Source organism: Tenrec ecaudatus, chromosome 3 (genome assembly GCF_050624435.1).
Source record: "Tenrec ecaudatus isolate mTenEca1 chromosome 3, mTenEca1.hap1, whole genome shotgun sequence".
In the NCBI taxonomy this organism is placed as follows: domain Eukaryota; kingdom Metazoa; phylum Chordata; class Mammalia; order Afrosoricida; family Tenrecidae; genus Tenrec; species Tenrec ecaudatus.
The window spans coordinates 206,391,533-206,416,446 of NC_134532.1; the positions used below are offsets into that span (position 1 = coordinate 206,391,533).

Below are 24,914 nucleotides of genomic sequence, written 5' to 3' on the forward strand. Positions count from 1 at the left end.
AGTTTGAGGACGCCTGAGTTAAAGGGTTGAATCCTGCCAGGTTCAGAAGGTTCAGGAAAAAATGCCTTCTAAAGCACATGCAGGCATTAGGAACGAGATCCACTCCTACCTGTGTCCTTAAGTTTTGGCACGCAGGTAAGTGGCAACGGGTGCCTATCAGTCTTACGTAGCTGGCTTTTAGTGCACGAAGAAGGCTCCAAACTCCAAGGGTTGCAAACTGCAGGTCCAGCAAGTGCAGGTGACTGTGGTGAAGAGTTCAAGTTGGGCTTGGTTGGACCTTTTCCAAAGGAGGACAAATGTACCTCACCTGAAAGGGTGACTAAGTTGTCCATTGGGCACTTGTCACCCAGAGACTTTACTGTCACCCAGGGTAAGCACAGAGAGGAAGACCCGCCACGAGATGGATGGTGACACAGGAGCTGCAACAATTGTGATGCAGCCGCAGAGCTTTTGTGTTGTCCTGTGTCGCTGAGTCAGAACCGACGCTACCCGACAGCACCTGACAGCCTTCTACTGCCCATCTGCGGTGAGGTTTCTGGTTCAGTGTCTGAGCTGGGAGGTGCCCGCTTCTGCGCAGCATTGTTCTTCCCTGGTTGCAGCTCCACCAACCACAAGGCAGGCACTACAGACGCCAAACAAAAACACTTGTTTCCAGGATGACAAATGTGGTGTACTCTAACGAGTAAAGGCCTAAGCAAAACGATGACCGTCTTTTCTTTTACAAGGTTGGTCGTGTCTTTGAAAATAAACATCAAACTAAAATGCCTTAACCTTTTTCTTCCAGCGTGCTACAAATGACAACTGATGAGAAACTGAATGTGTCTGATGGGAATACAGCAAGTTGTCCTTTGAGCCCCATTAAGATGTGCCTTAACCGTCCCATTGAATGGAATCTGAATTTGACAGCGCCGTCTCTAGCGAGCTGTACAGTGCTTAACCAAAATCTCACAAGCGAAGAGAAATAGATGGCAGTCTTCTTGCACCACCTTCCTTTTGTATGTCGTCCTCTCAGCTGAACGGCAAGCACTCACCGCCTGGTCTCGGAGCGACTCTGAGTCCTGTGACTTGTCTCTGTGGAGTCATTAGCACTGATCATTTTGATTCCCACTCTTTTGTCTTTTTTCCTTTTAAGCATCGTGTTTTTGCACCAGAGCATTGTGGAGTTTTACAGTACAAATGGACTTGGATGTTGCTCTTTTTTAATAGTATTTTGTGAGTTTTGTACACCCCTCCATTTAGAGACATACATGTCCTGTTTTCTGTGCACAAAGTTTTAATATATAACTGCATTGTGTGAGTTAGAATGCTAGTATTGTACAGCCTCGTGGTGACGGCCTGACCCATGAACCGTTGTGTAGCAGGTGGGTACCAACTACCTCGAAGCAAACTGGTAAAAGGCAAGGGTGACTCTTGGAAGTATCTCTTTCAAAGTTATATATGTATAGAAAACCCATCCTCCTGGATCGTTCGTTCAGTAGAGCATGTTTCCATTTGTAGCATCATTTGAGCAGACCCTCTTTCCTCAACTTTTCCATACTAGGAAGTCTGTGGGCTGTAGAAAGCCAGGCACGATTGCATGTTCACTCTCCAGCAAGCCTGTGCCTTCACGTCTCAGACGAGAATACTGTTTGGTTATTTTCCCCCCACTTTGGGAGTGGGGGGGGTGGTCTTGAATGAAAACCTGTGAATGGATGTACATTGACAGGTTTTGTGTGACCGCCGTGGAGACATTTACCTGACAGTTTAAAGGGACATCTTTCAAACGGAATATTATTTCTTACCTTTCATTGTAATCGTGCACAGCAGAGCATCAGTGATGCCTACGTGATTCTAAGACTTCTGTAGCAAGAACACTACAGGCTTGGTGCTTAGATCTTTTTCCCACAGAGGAGGTAAGCTTTGGTTTGGTAGGCCATGCTCAGTGTATCAGAACACGGCTTCTTCCCTGGCCTGACCTGGGACTGACGGTGTGTTTCTCCAGACTTTTTCCTCAGAGCACAGCGGTGTCCTTTCTGTCCTTATCCCGCAGAGAATAGTTTTTAAACGACAGGGAGCACACAAAAGAAGACCTACACAAGGAACTGAAAGCACAGGAAAAGACGCCGAGCCAACAGCACGAAGAGGAAGCATCAGTTTGCCGCCCTTGCCTTTCCTTCAGCTAAACGAGCAGGCTTGCTTCTCTGACTGACCGGGGCTCCTTGTAAGAGTGCTGAGTTCTAGAGAGCACGGGCCTGCATGTAGCACAGCCATTGGGTTCTCCGTCGGCTCGCCGTCTTCACTTTAGCTCCAGTCTAGGTAACCACAGCCTCTGGGCACGTAAACTTGAAAAAGCACAATTATTAGTAAACGACCCATGATGAAGGCATTTGTCTCCTGAATGATAGAGAAAATTTAATCATCAGATGGGTACGAACCAGTGTGTACGTGGCAGGAGAGGACTCATTTCACATGGTGTTTCCTAAACCAGACAAGTGCCTAACTTCAGATGATGACGGGAATCGACAATGAAGAAACAAGACTCATAAATTAGCATGTAAAGACGACTTCCGGTCGCATTCATTGCTCATTAGCCTTTTTCATTTCTAAACGATATCTAGTCTTGTATGATGCCAAAAAACCAACAGAAAACCACATCAAAGCTTTGGCCTGACTCCACACGTGTGCCACCATCTCCCCAACCCAGGACTCGGCGTCCGGCAGCAAAGTGAGGCAACCAGCGCTCCTGTCTGCGTCCGCTTCAGCAAGAGGAACCAGCCTGGAGCCCGGTGACCATGTCTACAGTGTATGTTCGTGAAATCACATGGTCACAAGGTGATCTGGGCGATGGGTAGTTGAGTTCATTCTATTAGATCTTTTTTTTAAATGTTGACGGATTTTCAGAAAATGTTTTCTAAAAACCTAGAAGGGGACCAAAGAATCATGTGATCGATGATGCAAACAAGGCTGATGGGCCTGCGGTGTCGGGTCACCTGCCACGTGGAAAGATGGGAAGTGGAGAGTGGGCTCCCGCCTTCTTCCGTGTATTTCCTTCCACTCGTGGGCCTCGTTAAGGATCGAGGTCTCGCCTCATCCAGGTGGCCAGGAGAGCAGGCTTGAAAGCCAGGGCTCTTAACCACACGGTCTTATTGGCTAACCCTTCGCCCTGCAGAGACCCAGGAAGTGGAGGCCAAGCAGGCTGCGATGCAATGCCTTCAGAATTTCCGAGAGGAGCTTCTTATGTCCCCATCTCACCAAGCAGTGCTCTCCATCCCACTGGAGTTATTTTAGTCAGCGCTCTTCCCTGAGAATACGTTCCTGCCTGGGCAGCTTGTGAGTAGTCATCTTAAATGTGTGTGGCATTTTCCTCGGTTTCGGCTCTACATCGTAAGCTTCTCCAAGGCAAGCTACTAGGCATGTTGTATTTAGAAGTTTTCCATACTGCCAACCCTTTACACTTGAGAGTTCCTAAGACCTGCCTAAGGAAATCTGTTTACAAAAGAGGTTTCTAGGCTCCTCCAGCCCCCAGCACACAGCTCGATGAGGGCAGAGGCAGCCCTGGGCCAATGCTTCTGTCCAGGCCAAAGTCAATGTGGACCCACTTCTGCCTGCCGCGAGTGTTACAAAGAAGCCAGCCCTTCTTGCACTGGTTCTGACACAAGGGTAACTTTATTAAAAGCAAAAAGGACATTTAAAAAAAGAAACTCCACCTCCATCATCTCTCTTAACTTCTGTCTTCGTTGAGAAACTGCTCGAGATTAAGCTTGCTTTTTTCCAGTGCTGCGGTTTTGGCTCGCCGTGGTAATCTCATCCTCATTTCTGATTCTGGTTCAGCAACTTCACAGTCACTAGACAGACATTAAAAAGACACCAATTGACAAAAGCTTCCCGATTGCAGTTTGCTTATAAATACAGCTTCCATCATCAGAGGGTCACTGTGAGCCTGATGTGCTTGGAGATGCGTGAAACCAAAATCTCAACCAAAACATACTGAAGCCAGCAACCAGAATCCTGGAAAATCTAGCCAAAATGGTTTTTTAATCTATATTTAAGTTGGTATTTTCCAGGAAAAGGTAGATAAAATATAACCACTTTGCGCTAAAACTTGTATATGGGGTGTACAACTACCCGTGGGTATTTTGGAATCTTAAGCAGTGAAAGCAAATCTCAGTCCTCTTGATTTAGGCAATAAATTCCGTCCGATACACTGTGAGCAGCACATTTAAAAAAAAAAAAAACAACCCAAAATTACTTTGAATTTATTCAAGACAAAATCTAAACCTATCATGAAATCACAAGAACTAGTTTTACCAATGCACAGATGAAGGCAAGACAATATAAGCTTTCAGTTTCCAACTTCAATTAGCTGAAACTAAAAATGACCACTCCACCACGCGCATCCCTCTCGTGGTCACATTGTAGGCAGAATTGCTCTTTTGCACATTTAGAGAACCACAATGTTAGAAAAATCTTAAGAGTTTGCAATCCCGGCGCAAATTTAGAGTCCTATGCATGCAGGGTCATGTCAGAAGATTACATGGAAACCTAAATTAGAAAACAAATTATTAATGACTGCCACATACTTGTGTTTTACTGGCTATGCAAAGGAATTCCACTGTGTGGACTATGACAAATGATAGATAATATTGGCAAGAATGGGAAATCCAGAATCCTCCTGCGGAACTTGTATCTGGACCACGAGGTAATCATTGGAAGATTACCTACGTGCATGGAAATCAGGAAAGGTATGCATCAGCACGGTATCCTTTCACCAAATGTGTTCACAATCTGTGTACTGAGCAAATAATCCGAGAAACTTGGACTACTAAGAAGAATGTGGCATCAGGATTGAAGCAAGGCTTATTATGAACAACCTGTGATACGCACATGACACAAGCTTGCTAAAACAAGGAGGACTTGAAGCAGCTGATGGAGATCAAGGACTTTGGCCTTCAGTGTGAATTTCAACTCAATCAATGTAAAGAAATCCCACATCCTCACAACTGGAACAACAGCTATCATCATAACCAGAGAAGAAAATCTAAGTTGTCAAATTCAGTACAAACTCGTGAAAGCAGCAGTCAGGGACTCAAAAGACACGGCTCTGGGCAAGGCTGTGGCACCAGATTTCCCGAGAGCGACTAAGGGGCACTCGACCCCAGTCATGGCATACTCCGTCGCTTCAGCTGCCTGTGAAAGCTGGACCCTGACAAGGGAAGCCCAGAGGAGACTTGATGCCCTGCTATTACGGAGCTGGGGAAAGGTATTTGAATGCACCGTAGACTGCCAGAAGAACAAACAAGTCTGTCTTGGGAAAGTACAGTCAGAATGCTCCTTAGAAATGAAGACGGCGAGGCATCTTCTCACATATTGTGGAGCAGAAAAGGACCCCCAGCTTGGGAAAGTAGGTCAGTGAAAAGAGGAAGCCCTCGTGAGATGAACCGACCCAGGGCTGCAGCAGGGGGCTGAAGCAACAACGGTGGGTGACACCGCTCGTGACGGTGTCTGTCGGTCATGCACAGCGTCCTCAGGGTCGGAACTGACCCAACGGCACCTCACCCCACCATGGACTAAAAGCCATGCCAACCACAGGGGAAAACCCACAAGGTACAAGAACTGAGATGCTTTTGATTATAAAATTCTAGACTGAGTATGTCCAAGACAGGCTTAAAGCTTTCACTGTCATACACTGAGTTTCTCTCATTCAAATACAGGCAAACTGCAATATTTTCTCTACTTCTAGACATTAAAAAAACCAAAAAAGCAGCAAGGCCAATCATCAACAGGCACAGCTCACCTCTCAGAGTCAGTCTCCGCAGTGTGGAGTCTCCTGGTCACCCTAGCCGAAGCGATCCCTCTTCTCCGTCCTTGAAGATACAAGATTCATTGTCAGACTTTCATTATCAATTGCTTATTGTTCTTACATCTCATTTCTGGACAATCCAAACCCCTCATTTTATCCTCTTGAACACAATCCTCCTCGTTCTCGATCAATTTCTCCTGTAAGCTCTGAGGAGCCTGGGCCAGGAAAGTAAGGGAATTCTGAGTAAGTCATACGGAGGCAACATTTAACTCAATGTTTTGGTGGCAGAAGCATGTGAAAATACCATAAGAGAGCTCTCTGAAAGGGTGAAGAAAATTTAAAGAGAAATGGAATCAAGTGATTTCTCTAGAGCTTTGTGAAGCCTCTCATACCCAGCTCTCGTATAAGATGTATGGAGACATCAAGGAAATTAAGATCGCAGCGCTGCATTAGGGCCATACAAGGCTCCAGAAGTGGAACTGTAACCAGTAGCAGACTGGCTACTTATGACATGTTCAGACACAGCCAGCCAGATCAAGTATATTTTGCAAGATATACTTCAATTTAGAAACCAGAACCTCTAACTGCAGACTGGGGAGTTGTGAAAATCTACTTGCTACAGAACAATGGGGTAAGACAAGGACGGAAGCCCCGCAGCCCTGGTTGCTTAAGCGCAAGGACCGACAGCATGCACAAGCGAGGTCTGGGCCTTTAAAAAGGACAAAGGTGGTGTTCTCGTTGTATATAACTAAAAGCAATCTGATCAAAACCAAATTTTGGAGCTTCATGATTTGGGTGAAAGTTATATTTGGGTGAGAAATCTTGTCAAGATTTTTTTCCCATACCCTATTTATTTCCTTTTAAATTTCTAATTCACATATTCCCCAAGGAAAACATCCAACAACAGGGGACCGATTTGCAACAGTATGAAGCAATTGATGTTCAAATAATGGATTGGTGATAAAGCAGTATTATGGCCAGATTCCATTTTAAGAACAAATTAATCTGTGTAAAAAAGGACTCAAAAATATTTTTTCAAGGGCGAACAGTGGCCGGCTGACGAGGAGAATTACTAGTGTTCTTTATAGTACTTTGCTTGGATGTATTTTCTGACTCTTCTGTAAGAAGCATGCATTGCTTTTGTAATAAGAAAATAAAACAATAAAAAGATCTTGAATTTCAGATGATTGTCCAAGTGATTTCCTAATATTCAACATTTAATTTATTCCAACAAATCTCCTGTTGCTGAGTATTCCTTGCGAAGTTAAAAAGTTAAGGAACAAGAGTTATGAAATAAGAGAAAACAAGGAAGAACCTAGCCCCCCAAAAATATTGGGCTGGGAAAAGGGGACCTAGGTGCTTAGACTACTGATCAGATAAAGCCATCACTTGGATGCAAACAAATAGCCCACAGCATCGCATCACAAAGTCTTTCAGTCAGAAGCCCTTGGGAGCAGCACTGCTATCGGTGGGGAGAATGACAGAGCAAGCTCAGGGTAGCTGAGGCATTTAGAAATCTTAATCCCTACAGCAACAAGGAAAACCCTTGCAGAGTGAATATTTTATTGGAAAACAAGTGGTAAAGCAATGTTAGTATAAAGCTGAAGGCCACCCGTGAGTCAACCATCCCCTACCTCTGGTGGACCTCTGCTGGGTGGATTTTGATGCCCGGACTGTTTTCTGAGCCCTGTGAGGAGTCATGTATAAGTCCTTATTCTTTTCTGTTCAAAGAAATGATACACAGTGTCAACCAAAGATAAATGAAATATTTTAAGTTGTCTTTTCAAGTATTTCATTCATAAAATGCCCATGGAAATTCTAGTAGCAGCTGCTGAGCAGCTATCCTAAATCCTTGTTGAGAAGAAATGTGGATCCTAGAAAATAAGCAAACACTTCTGAAAAGATAATCCTTGTTTGCGGCCAGAAGGCGAGGTATAGACAAGACACGCTCACACCTTGGAAAGTAGAATGCCATACAGGCAAGTTGCTCTTCCAAGGGAATTAGTGAGAAGAAATAGCCCTTCCCGACAGTCACATATATTAGAGAAAAGATGTGTCGCAGTACAGTCAGAGACGTGGGGAGGTGGTTACCGTGTTCTCGCGGAACGAGGGCTGGCGTTCTGCCATGCTGCTCTGCCGCGGTCTGGTCACCTTGTTCGCGAGTTCCTTTTTCCAACTGAGTCTTCACTTTCTCCAGAGCTCTCAGACACAGCCTGTCTTTGACTTGCTATAATAGACACCACGGTTAGCGTTCTAAATGCAACACTTTCCAATCTTCCTTCAAAAACACCATAGATAACAAGTTGCGTGATTACATCCTAACATTTATATGAAATAGATGCGGAAATAGTCACTCCAAACAGTATGATTCTTATTTGATAAATCCTTAATTAAAAGAACAATTTAAAGATTCTGAAAAGAATTAAGAATAATTTGAAATTCTTTTACCTCCAGCATATCATTGAGTAGATCCAGAAGATCTTTCGTAAGACAGCTACTGAGTTCCAGAGAGCTCAAGGCTTTTGTATAGACCCGGATTTCTGGTGAACATGGACTTGCTAAGATCTCATTACAAAGTTTGATAGCCAAATTGTCATGTGCTGTTGAGGCCTAGAACACCAAGGGAAACATCTTTGTAAACAGAAAGTGGGAGGATGGAAGACAGTCCCATACATCTTACATCCCCAACTAATTAGTTTGGCCACAATCCCATAGGCAAAATACAGAAAATCCAATTCTGTATCCCCCAGAGTTTGCTTCCTGACATTTTGGAGTGGGTGGATGGTTCAGGGCCCAGATCTCACTGTGTAGCAAGGAAGCCCACCTTCTCTCCAGAGTGGTGGAGGTGAGAGATTCCTGGCTGACAGAACTGAGCCAGCTGATGAGGGAGCCCAGCCCTGGGCCACACCTCCTCCCTCAGGGTCAGGCCACAGCAATGGCTAGTGGATACACAGGTACCTGAGCCTTGCCCACACCCCTCAGCCCTGAACTTTGGAAAGGGCCATTCCATTTTGGGCGCTCCCTAAGGCAGTGGTTCTCAACCTTCCTAACGCCGCGACCCTTTAATACAGTTCCTCATGTTGTGGTGATTCCCCCACCCTAACCATAAAATTATTTTCTTTGCTACTTCATAACTGTAATTTTGTTACTGTTATGAATCAGGCAATCCCTGTGAAAGGATTGTTCGACCCCCCAAAAGGGTCACGACCCGCAGGTTGAGAAAGCTGCCCTGAGGGATCAGCTGAGGCGTCTGAATGTTGGTTCAAGTACCTCTCTTGGCCCCAACCTTCTCCCTGCATTTCTGACCTCACAGATGCTGACCCTGAGGCAAACCCCAAATCAACGACCCTGTCAGCAATTTGGGACCTTCTGTCTCGTAGCCTTGTGCTGGACTCTTCCACTTCTGCCACATCTCAAAGCTCATCATACTAGACTTACACTTAGGCACGCACACGCCCATCCCCGCCAATTTCTACTACTCTAGTTCAAGCAGTTGTCTCTGACCTAACACTTAAATTTTTTAATATATTTTTAATTGAACTAGCATTTTAACTTCTCCCTTGATTAACACTTTCTCTGTCATTCCCCCCCCAATCACACCTCACGTAACCATGCCTGCGAGCCTATCTAACAGTGCTCATCCAGTGAACCCTGGCACCAGCACTCACTGCAATGGGCCACATCCCAATCCCTTGGTCTTTGAAGCACTCCACAGTTTGCCCACCTTTTGCCCTCATGGTCTGAGCTTGAGTCAAAATGATGTCTCCCCCCCCCTTCCCTTAGCTCCCTAACAAGACATGTACGGTCATCAGTTGATGACCCTCACTTAAAACTGCCTTTCCACTTGATCCAAGCCACTCTTCAAATCCCACTGCAAAACCTACCTGAACTTTACTCCCTAAGCTTTAAAACCACTGCCGCTGCAGTCGTCATCCCTACCACACCAATCTTGCTCTTGACAATACTCAGAAAGCACTGAATAGCTGTGTCGTTGAACTCTGTCTGGTTGCCTCAGTGTTCTCTGTACTCTCTCCAGTAGCACAAAGCACAGTGACTTGATCAGAGTAAGCCACACCAGTGCTGTCAAGCCTGTCCTGACATGGCGGTGCCCTGTGGTGCAGAGTACGACTACACTCCAGAGTGCAAACTGCCAGGTCTTTCTTGCAAGGCTCCATTGGGTGGGTTTGAACTGCCAACCTCTGTGTGAGCGGTTAAGTGCTCAACCACTGATACCACCCAGGGACTCTCAAGCAGCCACTGGGTAACAGTTACAGAAGACCAAGACTTGCAACATCATCAGTTTCAAAGGAAGTAAGTCAGATTAAATGACATCAGAGAGAGTTCTGATACCCAGACCAAGTTTAATTTGAGGATCAGTTTGCAAAGTTCAACCCCAAACCAAAATAAGCTTGAGGGCACTTTTCATTCTCTGACTTCCCCTTCCTTGTAGCAGGCATTTAACAGGTAAGTCAACCACTGAAGTTCAATGAGTCCCAGATAGCGCCAGGACGTGGCTGTGGCATGATAACTCGCCAGTGGTGCTCCAGCAACGCACCCCACTGGGCAGCTCTGCTGAAAAGGCCCCTTTTGCACGTTAGCGAGGAACTGTGTTGGCGGAGTGCTCACAAGGGGGCTGCGATTCTCCAAGTTGGCAGTCGGGAACCACCAGCGGCTCCAAGGAAAATGGAGCTTTCTACTCCAGTTCATCAATGGCTGCATCTCAGAAACTCCTCCATCCAAGAGGGTGACTGAGCTGGCATCGACTCGATGGCAGGTGAGTTTTGAGTGAGTTAAATGTTAAAAAGCAGAGATGTCACCTTGAAGACTAAGGTGCACTTGACTCAAGCTGTGGTATTTTCAGTGCTATGTGAAAACGTGAGTGAAAAGCTGGACAATATCTAAGGTAGGCCACATAAACAATGGATGCATTTGGATTATGGTGCCGGTGAAGAAAAACGAGCTCATCTGTGTCTAAAGTAGCGGGCAGATGCTCCTTACACGTGAGCACTCTTTGTTTCATTCGTACTCTGGACACGGCACCCTCGGGGAGGACAAAAGGAGGACATTATGCAGGGTGAAGGTGAAGGTCAGTGAAAGAGAAGACCCTCAGTGGGATGGACTGACAGTGGCTACAACCACCAGCTCAATCACACGATCAACCGCGGCTGGGCTGGGCTGGAGCGGGACAGGCAGTAAGTTCTTCAGAGCAGCGGGGGGTGTTGCATCTTGCTGCTCACAGGACCGCTGTGCATCAGCACCAGCTCAACAACAACACTGGGTGGGGAGAGGGGCAGGGAGAGGAAGGTATTCCTGTTAAACTATTTCTTAGCATTAACTCTATTTTCATATGATTAACCACCCTCCGCCCCCAACACACACACACACACACACACACACACACACACATTTGTTTTCTCCTTACTTTGTATCAGACTACAAAAAGAGAAGCTTCCAAATCAAAATGCAGCTTCTCGCTCTTTCAAAGATTCTATAAACCACTGCTGAGGAGCCAGTTCTGACTCTTAACAGCCCACCAGAGGGTTTCCAGGGTTGCGAATCTTTACAGCCTCATCTTTTTACAATGGAACAGCTGGAGGGTTTGAACCACTGACGTTGGGGTTAGGAGTCCAGTGTTTACCCAACAGTGCCACCTCGGGGTTCCTTAAAGAATCTAAGAGGGGTTATTTTCATCAAAACAAAAATGACCTTCATCCTTACTCTGCATGTACTCACCCACCTGATAATCTTGGGGATTCTTGGCCTGAGGATTTAGTCCACTTGGTCTCGTCAAGTCGATAAGCAACTCGGCGACATTCATGATATCGATCTCAGCTAAAGGAGAAGATGCAGGGGCATTGGCCAGTGTTTGCACCGTCGGAAGAAAAGCTTCTTCAAAGCATTCCTGATTGGCTCTGTGGAAAACCAATGGAAAGTTGGTTGGCAGAGTATCATATTAGGAGAAAGGAAGCTTATGATGGTTGAGAAAATTAGCACACAATTCAACCTCCCAAGACAGAGCACACCTCTACCAACCGAACAGCCAGATCCGTGGTGGCTAAAAGCTACAGGAGTTTTCATTTCACCGTTTATCCAATGAAGCAAGACCGAGAATGCCAACAAACGACACGGCAGGCATCGCTCTTGGGGGTGGGGCGGCTAGAACTTGACACCCTGTCAGGTTTGGGTTTCTGCATATGACTCAGTACCTGCTAGCGTAGGCAAACAAGGGGAAGAAGACACCAAGGCAATGGCGAAGCCGAACGTCCTCTTCCGTCACGGGATTGTACCACAGCAAGAGCAGACGAGACAGAACCCTGCTGCTGACCAGAAGCCCAGAGAACATCAGCTTGGCTAGTCCTTCTGCAGCTCCTGTTCGGAGTTCAGACACCTAATAAAAATGACTTTCATTAGAAGAAAACATTTAGCACACTTCCCCTTTCAGCCTTGTAAATAGCCTGTTGTATGATATTTTTATGCCAACTACTCAAAAATCACTAGCTTGATGATGGCAACATATGTACAAATATGCTTGATACAAATGATGATGGAATGTTGTAAGAGCCCCCAATAAAATGATTAATAATAGTAATAATCACTAGCTATTATGAACCTGCTAAGATTTTATTTCTCCCTTTAAAATTAAAGTCATGACAAACCTTTAACTTAATTATAAATTCTTCGATCCCCGTAAAATGCTTTAAAGGAATCAAGAGCCCTTGTGAAATGATAAAATTTTGCCAGCCCCCAAACAATAAGTAATTCAGAGCACTGGAAACCCATAGCACTGTCCCTGCCATCAGAGAAGACACGTGGTACACACCGAAGCCTCAGAAGTGTGTCCTGCAGCGTGTTGGAACTACGAGTAGATTTAAGAGAAAGAGTGTGGGTGAGAAGGCCTTTCAGGACAGAGTCACCAAGACAAGCGAAGGGAAGAGCCAACACAGTGGTGCGTGAAGGAGACAGAGGGGTGGGGAACAAGATGGATTGGAGCAGAAATCAGTCAAGCTTCTCACCCTGCCCAGCTGTATGATGCTGCGCACGTAACTCAACCTCTCTGGGCTTCATGTGATTTCATGCATAAAAAGGCCGTTAAAAGGGTGAAGAAGTCACATGTAAAACTCTTAGTATATTCACCTACTACACAGTAAATCCTCGGAAACGCTTTAACTATTATTTTCTCTTTTTAATGGGAAGAAAGGAGCCTTGGCAGTGTGGTTCAAAAATTTTCTATGCTACAAAATGAGCAGACCCAACGCACTGGAACTTCCCAACAGTATTTACTTTATCACGTGGCTAAAATTTTAAAAAATTAAAAGTAAAACTAAAACAATTAGCTTCATGTTTCTTTATGCTATAAAAGTACTCTTCCTTGGGGTCTTAAAGGCTTGAAGATAAATAAGCGACCATCTAGCTGAGAAGCATCAAAGCCCACATGGAAGAAGCCCACCAGCCTGTCTGACCACAAGGTGCAGAAGGGACCAGTTACCAGACATGAAAGAACTAAAAGTCATATCAATGGGTGCCCACCTCCCTGATACGATCAATGAAGACAAACATGAGCATAAACAAATGTGGTGAAGAAAGCTGATGGTGTCCAGCTATCAAAAGATATAGTATCTGGGGTCTTAAAGGCTCGAAGATAAACAAGTGGTCATCCAGCTCAGAAGCAACAAAGCCCACATGAAAGAAACACACCAGCCTGTGTGACCACGAGCTGTCGAAGGAATCAGGTATCAAGCATCAAGGAACAAAAAATCATATCATTGAAAAGGTGGGTGAGTACAGAGTGGAGACTCAAAGCCCATTGGCAGCCAACCGGACACCCCTTACTGAAGGGTTGTGGGCAGGAGATGAACCAGTCAGGGTGAAGGGAAGCAACGATGAAACATATAACTTTTCTCTAGTTCTCAAATGTTTCCTCCCCCCCCCCACTATCATGATCCCAATTCTACCTTACAAATCTGGCTAGACCAGAGGATGGATGTACATAAGTACAGAGAACAACTGGAAACACAGGGAATCCAGGACAGATGACTCCTTCAGGACCAATGGTGAGAGTAGCGATGCCTGGAGGGTGGAGAGAATGTGGGGTAGAAAGGGGGAACTGATTATAAGAATCTATGTATAGGCTGGGGGAGGGACCGCAGAGAAGGTGGGGAGAGACATCGGACAGTGTAACATATGACAAAATAATTTATGAATGATGAAGGGGGCAGTGGGGAGGGAGGGGGAAATGAGCAGCAGATAGTAAGGGCTCAAGTAGAAAGCAAATGTTTTGAGAATGATGATGGCAACCAATGTACATATGTTCTTGACACAATGGATGTATGTATGGATTGTGATATGAATTGTATGAGGCCCCAATAAAGTGATTAAATAAATAAAATTTTTTAAAAGTACTCTTCCTTGCAGAGACCCAAAACCCATCTGTAGACAATGGGACATCCCCTCACCGACAGGTCAAAAGGAAGGAATGAGTCAACCAGGGTGCAGTAGAGCACGGATAAAACACAATATTCCTCTGGTTCTTTGAGGCTTCCTTACCCCCCCCCCCCCCCATCATGACCCCAGCCCTGCCTTTCAGTTCTGGCTGGACTGGAGCATGTACAGTGGTACAGATCAGAGCTCACGACACACGGAATCCAGGTCAGATAACCCCTCAGGAATAGCAATACCAGGGGGTAGGGGAAAGAAGGAGGGGGACTGATAGCAACGATCTATGAATAACCAGCACCCCCACTCGAGGGGTCGGACAGCAACATGGGTGAAGGGAGACAGCGGTCAGTGTAAGAGATGAAAATAATCATTTATAAATTTATCAAGGGGTCACAAGGGTGGGTGGGAAAAAAGGAGTTGATAAGAAGGGTTCAAATAGAAAGTAAATGTTTAAAAAATAATGATGGCAGCAGATGTACAAATATGCTTGATATAAATGAAGTATGGATTGTTATAAGAGCTGTAAAGCCCCCCAATACAATGATTTTTTTTTTTAAGTTAAAATACTGCTCTTCCTTAAAGAGGGAAGAGATTTAATCCCATTCCCTCTTAGACCTTCTACCCACCCAAGGTAACATGATTCTAAATTACATCTTCAGACCCTGAGGGAAGAACTTTAAACCCTTAGATCACAAAGCCAGAGAAAAAAATCTACTTTGATGGTGAGAAACAAGTGTGGATACTAAAAGTGGAAGGTGAGATTTAAGGCATTTAAGAAGAAAATGAAATGACACTTTGATTTGTAAAGAGCAAAGACAGACACATGCTGAGTGTTAGCTCCGTCCCCCAGCAGCCACTGCCTACCTCGTCCCCTAGGAAGTCAGACAGGAGCTTCAGGACATTCTTTGTGGTCGCCGTCTCTGCTTCGCCCTCTTCAGACACGTGCTCGTCAACATCGCTGTGGACGTCTGAGCCTTCACCTAGAGAGGCTGGGGTCTTTTTTGTTTTAAATGGTTCCATCCCAAACGCCATCAGTTGGTCAAAGATTGCCTTCAAAGCACTGATTTTTACTGTGACATCATCAATTCGCAAAACCTAGAAAGAGACATCGCCCACCAAAAAAGTAAACATGATAACTTTTACCTTTGTTTACCTGGCATAAAATGTCTCATGTTGTATTTTTTTTCTTAGTCTAATTTCCATGACAATGTTAAGTCTACAAGGAAAGGCACTTTGCATAAATAGAAAATTTCATTTTAAAGTTATCTTTTCCTCAAAACATGCACATAAAACACCCAAACTCACTACCACTGAGCTAATTCTGACTCATATCAACCCCATGGGACACAGAACTTCCCCTGGGGCTTTTCAAGAGCTTTTCTACTCTTACTGGAGTAGAAAGCCTCATCTTTCTCCTGTGGAGCAGCTGGTGGTTTCAAACTGCTAATCTTGTTGTTAACAGCCTAACATATAACCACAATTTAGAACTCCATTTGCTTTAAGAAAATATTTGCTTTCAGTAAGACAAGAAAAAAAAAATCCCTGAAACTAGATTAAAACTGAATTGCATTGTGTGTTCCTTTACCTTAAAAATCAGACACAATCCAACATGGTTTTTATTCTCCCCTTTTGCTCAATCTGCTCTATCAACAAACGCAACTGATTCTGGAACATGCCAAACGCAGCCCAGCTGGAAGCCTCTTCCCTGGTCTTGGGAAGCCCTTGCCCCAGGGATCTGCTTGGTCACTCACTGGGTGTCACTTTATTAGTGAGGCCTTTCTCAACCAAGTAGCTCCCACTCCTTCCTTAGACCCCTTCTCTGCCGTATTTTTCTCCATTTGATACACTACATACAGGTCAATTTTTAGTTGTTTCCCTTTTAGAATGAAACCTCCATTAGGAGAAGAAATTTTATCTTGTTTTTCACTGTCACATATTTTAAACCTAAAACAGTATTGTGAGTATATGTGCTATAGGATTAAAAATAAAATACGAAAAAAATTAAAAATAAAGAAAATACGGTGACTTAAATTTTTATTAAAATGAGTTAAAACAACTTAAGAATAGTAACTTAAAATACTTAAGGAAAAAATAATTTTAAATAATGGACATTTCATGTTTAGTCCACAAAGAAATTTAATACAAAAGAAATTAGAGATAAAAATCATCCCTGGGCCCAATGCAGTAAGCCTGAGAGATAAACTTAGAACACCAGTATTCTCACCAGTGTTTACTTCAGCAACCACAAATGAAATATTGCCACTCAGCCAAACCTACCTGCAGCAGTAGTACAAAGTGTTTACTTGCAAAATCCTGATTCTGCAATCCACAGCATCCCAAGCATAAAACAGCCATATTTCTTACTATAGGATGAACACTTATTATTCCAGGAAGAATCTAAAAGGAATTTGAAATTAAAATGACAACAGACAATCACAGGCCTTATTATGGAAAACAAAACCAAACAAAAAAACACTATGAAAATGGAAAACTGCACTGGTGAGGAAAAGGCCAGGAAAGTAAGTCAAGAAAAATGTTCCCATCACAACAACACATCTGCTGGTTCTTCTAGGGGAGCAGGGGCTTCCCTTTGACCATTTTATCGGGAAACCCGACCCCTTTAGCACAGCCCCACCCCCTCAGATGTCTTCTAGTTCCTGAAACTCAAAGAACATTGAAAAAGGACATACTTCGAGACCCTCAAGGATGCCCAAACCGCCATTTTGAATTTGTGGAAATCAACGAGCAGACTTCTCTGCGGAGCAGTTAAGGAGAGGGAACCAGCAACTTCAAATGTGTGTAGGCCCAGATGGAGGAAAAGTCAAGAAATGGCATCAAAGTTGACTTTTATAAAGGTTTCAATGGTCTTGTAACAATGCTTTTTGACTCACCCTCACACTTTCTGATCTTGAAATATCCAGAGCCTACCAACATGGCCTCAATGGCTTCCCAAAACTCAAAGCCCTTAACATGACATAGGATGATAACACCCTGCACTTGGGCTATCCATCCCAGTCTCACTGAGACTATGGCTTTTTCTGCTTGCCCACCTGGTCTAATGTTCATGCTTCCTATTCAGTGCTGTCGAAGAGAAATTATGCAAACCACAAACAAGAGCCGCCTAAGAGGGGATGGCATCAAACAGTTTGTGGGAAATTCCATTACCATTTAATTGTATTTTCTACACATTTTCTGACGCCCCTTGAATATTCATTTAAAAATTTTTAGTAGTTGCATTAAAAAGAAAATAAATAAAATGAACTTCCATCTTTTATTTAACCCAATATAACTAGAGTCCTATCAAGGCAACTTAGAATCGACATAAAAGGGTTACTACTGAGATATTTTAAAGCCTTTTTTTTATAGTACGTCTTCAAAACCCTGTGAATTTTCACAATTGCAATACGGCTCACAGTGGACGAGCAACTGCTCGAGTGTTCACAAGCTACCAGTGGCTGGTAGCCACCGCGTGGAGAGCAGGCCTATGACAGTCTTGGCTCCTTTTTGACTCAGGTAATGTCTTAACGGCAGGTCAGTCACCTTCCAGCCCTTCATGTCCTTCATCACAGCAAAAGTCGAAGGCATACATTTCTACTATCTAGTTGACTGAAATGCCTCTTACTTGATCAGGAGACCCAAGAGGGCAGACTCTTGTCTGTTTTGTATGCCATGCATTCATCCCCAGCATTCCAATGAATAAATAAATAGCCTTTTATTTAAAACAATATAACTATAAAATACTGTAACTCCTTCATATCCAAATTCCTTGCCTGTTCGTTTTTCTCTGTGGTCTGGTCTAATCTGTAGTCATAGATTGTTTCTATAGACTTACAATCATGAAAACTATTCAATTTTGTGTTCTTTTTTCACTCAACAACGCATTTCCTACATCCAGATTTCATATTGACTATTTTCGGTACTCAATTATACTAAATTCATTCTACCATTGTCTTATAATAGGACCAGATACAAAGCACCCAAGAAGAACTCGAATAGCATCACGTGTTACTGAGGCCATCTGCTGCTTTGAAAGGAAATTGAAATCCTAATGGTAATTTTAAGCAGAACCGAGTTGTTGATCAGGAGCCCGAGACTGCTGCAAAGCACAACGGGTCTTCTTTTCTTTTTGTTTTAAATCATTTAATTGAGGTTCATACAACTCTTATCACAATCCATACATACATCAATTGCATAAAGCACATTTGTACATACATTACCCTCTTAATTCTCACATTTGTTCTCCACGATGATGCTTCTTTTAAAAAAAAATTTATTCTGCCACTTTTTTTTAAAAGCACATTTGGACATTCATTGTCTTCATCATGCTCATACGATTTGCTCTCCACTTAAACCCCTGGCATCAGCTCATTTCTTTCCCTCCTCTCCACTCCCCCCTCCCTCATGAATCCCTCTGATAATTTATAAATTATTTTGTCATATCTTGCCCTGTCCGACATCTACCTTCACCCACTTTTCTGTTGTCCCCCAGGGAGGAGGTCACATGTAGATCCTGTAATTGGTTCCCTTTCCAACCCTCCCTCCCTCTATGCCCCCAGTATCGCCACTCACACCACTGGTCCTGAAGGGATCATCGGCCCTAGATTCCCTGTGTTTCCAATTCCTATCTGTACCAATGTACATCCTCAGGTCTAGCCAGACTTACAAGGGAGGATTCAGATCATGATAGAGGTGCAGGGGGATGTTATTTAGGAACTAGAGGAAAGTGATATTTTTCATCGTTGCAACATCGTACCCTGACTGGCTCGCCTCCTCCCTGAGACCACTCTGCAAGGGGATTTCCAGTGGTCCACAAATGGGCTTTAGGTCTCCATCCGCACTCCTTCCCCCGCCCCAAAATTCACTATGGTAAGATTTTTTTTGTTCTGATGCCTTATACCTGATCCCTTTGACACCTCGTGATCGCACAGGCTGGTGTGCTTCTTCCATGTGGGCTTTGCTGCTTCCAAGCTACATGGCCGCTTGTTTACCTTCAAGCCTTTAAGACCCCAGATGCTATATCTTTTGATAGTCGGGCACCATCAGTTTCTTCACATTTGCTTATGCCCCCATTTGTCTTCAGGAATCGTATCAAGAGAGTTAGCACACAAGGATATGATTTTTTGTTCTTTGATGCCTGATAACTGATCCCTTCAGCACCTCATGATCGCACAGGCTGGTGTGCTTCTTCCATGTGGGCTTTGTTGCTTCTGAGCTACATGGCCGCTTGTTTACCTTCAAGCTTTAAGACCCCAGATGCTATATCTTTTGATAGCCGGGCACCATCAGCTTTCTTCAACACATTTGCTTATTCACCCGCTTTGTCAGAAGAAAGTATTCTTGCATTGAAGGAGTACTTGAGTGGAGGTCCAATGTCTTTCTGCTATCTTAATACTAAACCTATAAATATATGCACATCGATTTATTTCCCCATCCTCATATATAAATATATTTACAAATGTGCATGCCTTTATTTATACCTCTATAAATGCTCTTTGCCTTCTAGCTCTTTCCTCTATTTCCTTTGACTTTCCTCTTGTCCCATTCTCATGCTCAGTCTTCATTTGGGTTTCAGTAATTCCTCTTGGTTACATTACACTTGATCACATCCTGCTAGGCCTCCCACACAACGGGTCGTTCTACATTCCGACAAAGAAACCAACCCAAGGAAGGAGATACCTGAGAGCTGCTCACTGCCAACTTCAAAGGAGTTTTACAAGAGCCCCTACAAATGCAGTCGTTGCTGTGCGCTCTCATGTTGGCTTCAACTCACAGCAATTCCATGTAAAGTCTAGAAGAGCCCATAGCATTTTCTAGACTTTCATCTGTGTGGAAGCAAATTTCAAGGTTTTTCTCCCAGACTCACTAGGAGACCTGGCCACCTTTTCCCTTAGCAGCCAAGTGCTTAACCATGTGCTTCACCCTCAGAACTCAAGTCCATTCAAATGTGCTTTCTAGGAGTAGCACCGTTCTATAGGAATCACCTACAGCTGACCTGTCTGACATCGCAGACACTAGCTACACTCGAAATGTGGCGGATAAGACAGCCTGAAAAACGGAAAGTAAAATATCTCAGTAATTTTTTGGTTTTGTTTAATATTGGGTAGATGGAAAAAGGAGTTTTACTAGACACATTGGGTTAACACATAAAATATATTTTAAGTACTAATTTCACCAATCTCTTACTCTGTTGAATGTGGCCATTAAAAAATGGGAAGTTCCTTGTGAATTGGATTATATTTCTATCAGACACCAGAGGTCTAGTGTCTTGCCCACTTCGGTCAGTACCACAGGGGTTGCCATACACCCCCATAGAACCCACTCCCATCGAGCCAGTGCTGACTGAGAGCACCCCTGTAATAAAAAGTCCTTTAGATGAAGCCATCCATTCCTGTCACAGGACTCACAACGAAACCTCCTCATAGTCTTTTTGTGCACAGAGCAAGATTCCAGAACTTTAGTATTCCTGATTCATTTCTGGACTTCCCTTTTACAATTCAAAGAACGAAAATAATCATCTCTTGCGTCCTCTCGCAGTATGTAGTTTAAGATCCTTTAGAAGAATCCTTATAACTTTGTAGTTATTGAATATTCACTATGTACTAAGTCTTTCAGATGCACTCATTCAATCCTTCCCTGTATTATTCTTTTGTACTGTTTGCATTTCCCATCCTCTGAAATTCAAAGGGATGGTACTGGTTATAAGAGGGGGCAGGGGGGAAGAGAGCAGTGCCTCAGAGGCGGCCAACGTACCAAAGACTCAATGATGCCATTCATGGTTGCACTTATCCCCGCCGAAATGGACAACTGCTTCAACAGTTCGTAGCACAAACTCAGACACTTTTGCAGTGTCTCAGAGTCATTCTAAAAAGAAAGACAACAGTCACCATTAGGAAAAGCATCTCCACAATTTCTGCAAGAAAATGGACATCCATCAATAGAGTTAAAAGTAAAATGATAAAATGACTATACTTAACAACACAATCACAAATTACCTCAAAATCCCAATTAGTGGCAAAATCATATCTTTAAGTTTCAGGATCTATATTCTTCTTAGCTAAAGGTCAGCTTTCTATAACCTTGAGAAAAATACTGGACTATGTAATCACTGAAGAAATGTATAAATTCATCAACCAGAATAAAATAATACCATCTTATACATATATCTAGGATCTCTATGAAAATGTAGCCCAGCTCTTTTCTCTCCTATGATTCAGATCTGCTTAAAAGAACTGTGTTTAATCTGATTAAGGAAGTCGCGAATTCAAGAAGCATTGATACAGAGAGCTTCTAAATGGGAACATGAGCACAGCTGACCTGGGAGATTTCTAAAGTGGTCAGGCACTACAGAACAAAACACCAATGCCACTTGACTTCAACTGCCCAGCTGGCCTGAAATGGCAACGTGACTGCAGAGCCCACAGCCTGTTTCAAAATCGCAACTGTATCACAGCTTCTCTGCACTCGTAGCAGGTGACCCCACTTGCTGGTTTACAGAAAAACCTAAGCCATTTGACCAGCACACCCTCAATTTCTTGCCAATAAAGCTAAAACCTTGTGAGCAAACTCTTACATATCCTTCCTCCTCTTTGCCATTATTCCCTCCATCTCTATTTGAGATTCAGATCCCTTCATACTTCCTTTTCTTGAATGATCTACTTCTCTCAATAGCGGATCTTTCCCCAAAGCATTCATGTATCTACCATAGTGCAAACCAAATCCACACCAACACCTGCAACTCCACTCCCCTCCACCATCACGTACACTAGAACGCTCCACTTAGTATTTCCTACTCCTGCTTTCCAATGCTACAAATCTATAGCATCTGCTGCCTGCTTGCTTCTGCCAAATTGCTTCACCAAGCTGGGTTAAGACTATGAAAAATGACCAGCTTATTTGTCAGTTTTACTTGTCTCCTTTCAGTCTCCAACACTTCCTGGATACTGAAGGGCCCTCTCTTATTTTTCTTCAACCATTCTTTCTCTGGCTCCAATGATCCCACACTCTCCAATTTTTCCTCTTTTCATTTGAATGATGCCATTCTAGCTTTCTTTTGTTCCATTTCTTGTGCCAACCCTTTATAGGCCTGTTTCCTCAGAGTTTAAGGCATACACTCCCCTGAGTGATCTTACCCAGTTATACCACTTCATTAACGAATGAGCTAGCTCGACTATGTTCTGATTTTAGATTCATATATACAACTTGGGAGACAATTCTTGGAAGTTCCATAAAACAGAACAAAACAAACAAAATGCAATGCCATTAAGTCAATTTCAATTCATAGCGACCCTAATACAGGGTTTCCAAGACTGCAGATCTTTACTAGAGCAGACAACCTAATCTTTCTTCCACAGAGTAGCTGGTGGGTTCAAACCACCCATCTTGTGGTTAGTATCCAACACCTACCTAGCCTATAGCACCACTAGTGAGTCTTTGGATGTGCACACTACACCCCACTGCTGTTGAGTCGATTCTAACTCATAACATCCCCTCTGAGGGTTTCTGAGGCTGTGACTCTGTACAAGAGCAGAAAGGCTCATCTTTCTCCCTCGGAGTAGATGGTGGGCGTCGCGGCTGACCCGGACGGAGGTTATCAGCCAAATGCCTAACCTGCTGCGCCACCAAGGCTCCACAGACACTCTAAATGCCACCCTTCTAAGAGCAACTGGACTCATTTTATCCAAATCCCTCCCCTCCTATGACTTCTCAGTAAATGTCACTGCTAGGGACTCAATGGCATTTTTTTTTTGCTTGACTGTTCAAATCAAAAGGCCTAGGAAGTATAGTCTTAACTCTTTCTCATGTTTCAAATCCCTAATTATCCTTCAAATTTACCTATGACTTTCTATATCCATCATCATGATCTCATTCAGACCACCATCATCTAAACACTATTGCTGTATAGCGCCCCCCCCCCCCCCACACACACACACTTAGTTCCTATCCTGGACTTTTACAATCCTAATCCATGTCCCCAACAATAGAGATCTTTCTAAGACCTTCACTCCAGCACTTAAAAGCCTTTAATGGGTGTGCACACCATTTGGATAAGGCACATATTCCTTAAAAATTCCTTGTTGTTAATGTTGTTAGTTACCATCAAGTCAGCTCTGACTCAAGCAAGGATTATAGGACCTGACAATTTTTCTTCTGATTTAATCTCTTACCAACACCCTCCAATCTTCCAATTAATTCTTTAGTCATGTGGACCTGACGCTTTTAGTATAACATGCACTCTTTAACTTCTGGACCTTGACAAGTGCAATTCATTTTGCCCCGAAAGCTAGTAATTCAGAAGAGAGAGACAGACTGCAGGGTGTGTTAAAAGTAGAAATGTAGAATCCTGCTCTACCATCTGCGTGGCCTTGGGAAAGGTGCTTGTCTCTCTTAAAAAGACAATAGCCATACCAACCTCTTAAGCTTATCATGAGAAACCAAATAACACCTGTGAAGAGCGTAAAGCCTTTACAAGCACATAAAAAGTATCCTGTACTGATTTGCTTGTTATGATTTATAGTCAACTATCAGGTTCAAACATCACTTCTTCTGGAGAAACCAACAATATCCAATCTTTCTATGGAAGCCCTATACTGACCATAATTTTTACTATGCTATGTGTGCCGAGTGTACAGCTGTCCCACAGGAGAGAGATGAGCAGCTCTCTGCTCCCATAAGGATTGACAGTCTCAGCAATCCCACAAAGAGGGTCTCAGATGCTGCAGGTTTTTAGGTTTGGTCAAATTAAACTACAATCGAGTCATAGCCCTGAACAGGGCAAGTGGACACGACAATGTCCACACCCAGTCAAGTGAACGAGGTGGCAGTAATCATGCTGGACTGACCACCTTTGCTCATATTTCCCTGATATAGACCTAGAGCTTATATAATTTTAAAGACTGAAATGTACTTTCATGTTGTTTTCTTGGTTAGAAGCAAGTTCTCAAATTTAAGTGCCTATTACAATCCACAGACTTTTACAAGCAAAAGGAAAAAACCACTATTGATGAAAATCAAATTCAGGCACATTCATTGAAAGGTGGTGTTTCGGGGTGGGGTGATAAGCAGCTCAGGGACATAGCCTAGGAAACTCTCATCAAATTCTACATCCTTGGTTCAAATAGCCACTGATCGAAAACATCAGGACAGGGAGAGGAGATGCAATTAAATGGTCAACGCAGCCCCTCAGTGTCGAAGAGGGGGCGGAGAATTGTATTGGTATGCATAGCATTCTCAAGCTCACAGCCATGGAATCAGTGCTGACTCATAGTACTCATAGTACCACTGCTGGTGGTACTGCCGGCCATGAGGATCACAGCCCAACGGGGAACCACTATACAACCAGGATTCCTTGTACTGGATTGGGAATTAAAGGGTATAGGAGGATGTGTGTAGGTTAGATGCCAATACTTTCCCATTTTATATAAAGAACCTGAGCATCCTAAGATTTTGGTATACAGGAGGAATCCTGGAACCACTCCTTCAGATACTGAGGGAAAATTATAGAGTACACTATTCCCTGCCCAGCATTTCCTTTATGAGCGCAATTAGTACTTCCCAAACCCGAAGTGTGACCAGCAATGAGACTGTTTCTCATGTCTTACAGAGTCTCTGGGATTAAAGCTAATATTATCATACTCATCACTATTATTCTCTCTTGTGTTTAAAGGTTTAAGAGGAAATAGTTTATTGAAGAAATTAGTTT

The 24,914-nt window shown here is 43.5% G+C and overlaps 2 protein-coding genes across 3 annotated transcripts in view; one reads left to right on the forward strand and one right to left on the reverse strand.

Annotated features, from left to right (window-relative positions):
• Positions 1-6,953, forward strand: part of LCORL (ligand dependent nuclear receptor corepressor like) — a 201,201-nt gene extending 194,248 nt beyond the window's left edge. Inside the window, exon 7 of one of the 2 annotated variants that reach the window (XM_075544492.1) lies at positions 785-6,953. In XM_075544492.1, the coding sequence (XP_075400607.1) occupies positions 785-965 (181 nt within the window). In that variant the 3' untranslated portion in view covers positions 966-6,953. The remainder of the gene's footprint in view (positions 1-784) is intronic. The other variant, XM_075544493.1, reaches the window with a different exon arrangement.
• NCAPG (non-SMC condensin I complex subunit G) overlaps positions 3,627-24,914 on the reverse strand; it is a 50,958-nt gene continuing 29,670 nt past the window's right edge. Inside the window, exons 12-21 of the mRNA XM_075544498.1 lie at positions 20,966-21,076; positions 16,493-16,612; positions 15,080-15,310; positions 11,986-12,167; positions 11,517-11,691; positions 8,228-8,389; positions 7,871-8,006; positions 7,414-7,500; positions 5,774-5,843; positions 3,627-3,824 (exon numbers count right to left, since the gene is read on the reverse strand). Of these exons, the coding sequence (XP_075400613.1) occupies positions 3,701-3,824; positions 5,774-5,843; positions 7,414-7,500; positions 7,871-8,006; positions 8,228-8,389; positions 11,517-11,691; positions 11,986-12,167; positions 15,080-15,310; positions 16,493-16,612; positions 20,966-21,076 (1,398 nt within the window). The 3' untranslated portion in view covers positions 3,627-3,700. The remainder of the gene's footprint in view (positions 3,825-5,773; positions 5,844-7,413; positions 7,501-7,870; positions 8,007-8,227; positions 8,390-11,516; positions 11,692-11,985; positions 12,168-15,079; positions 15,311-16,492; positions 16,613-20,965; positions 21,077-24,914) is intronic.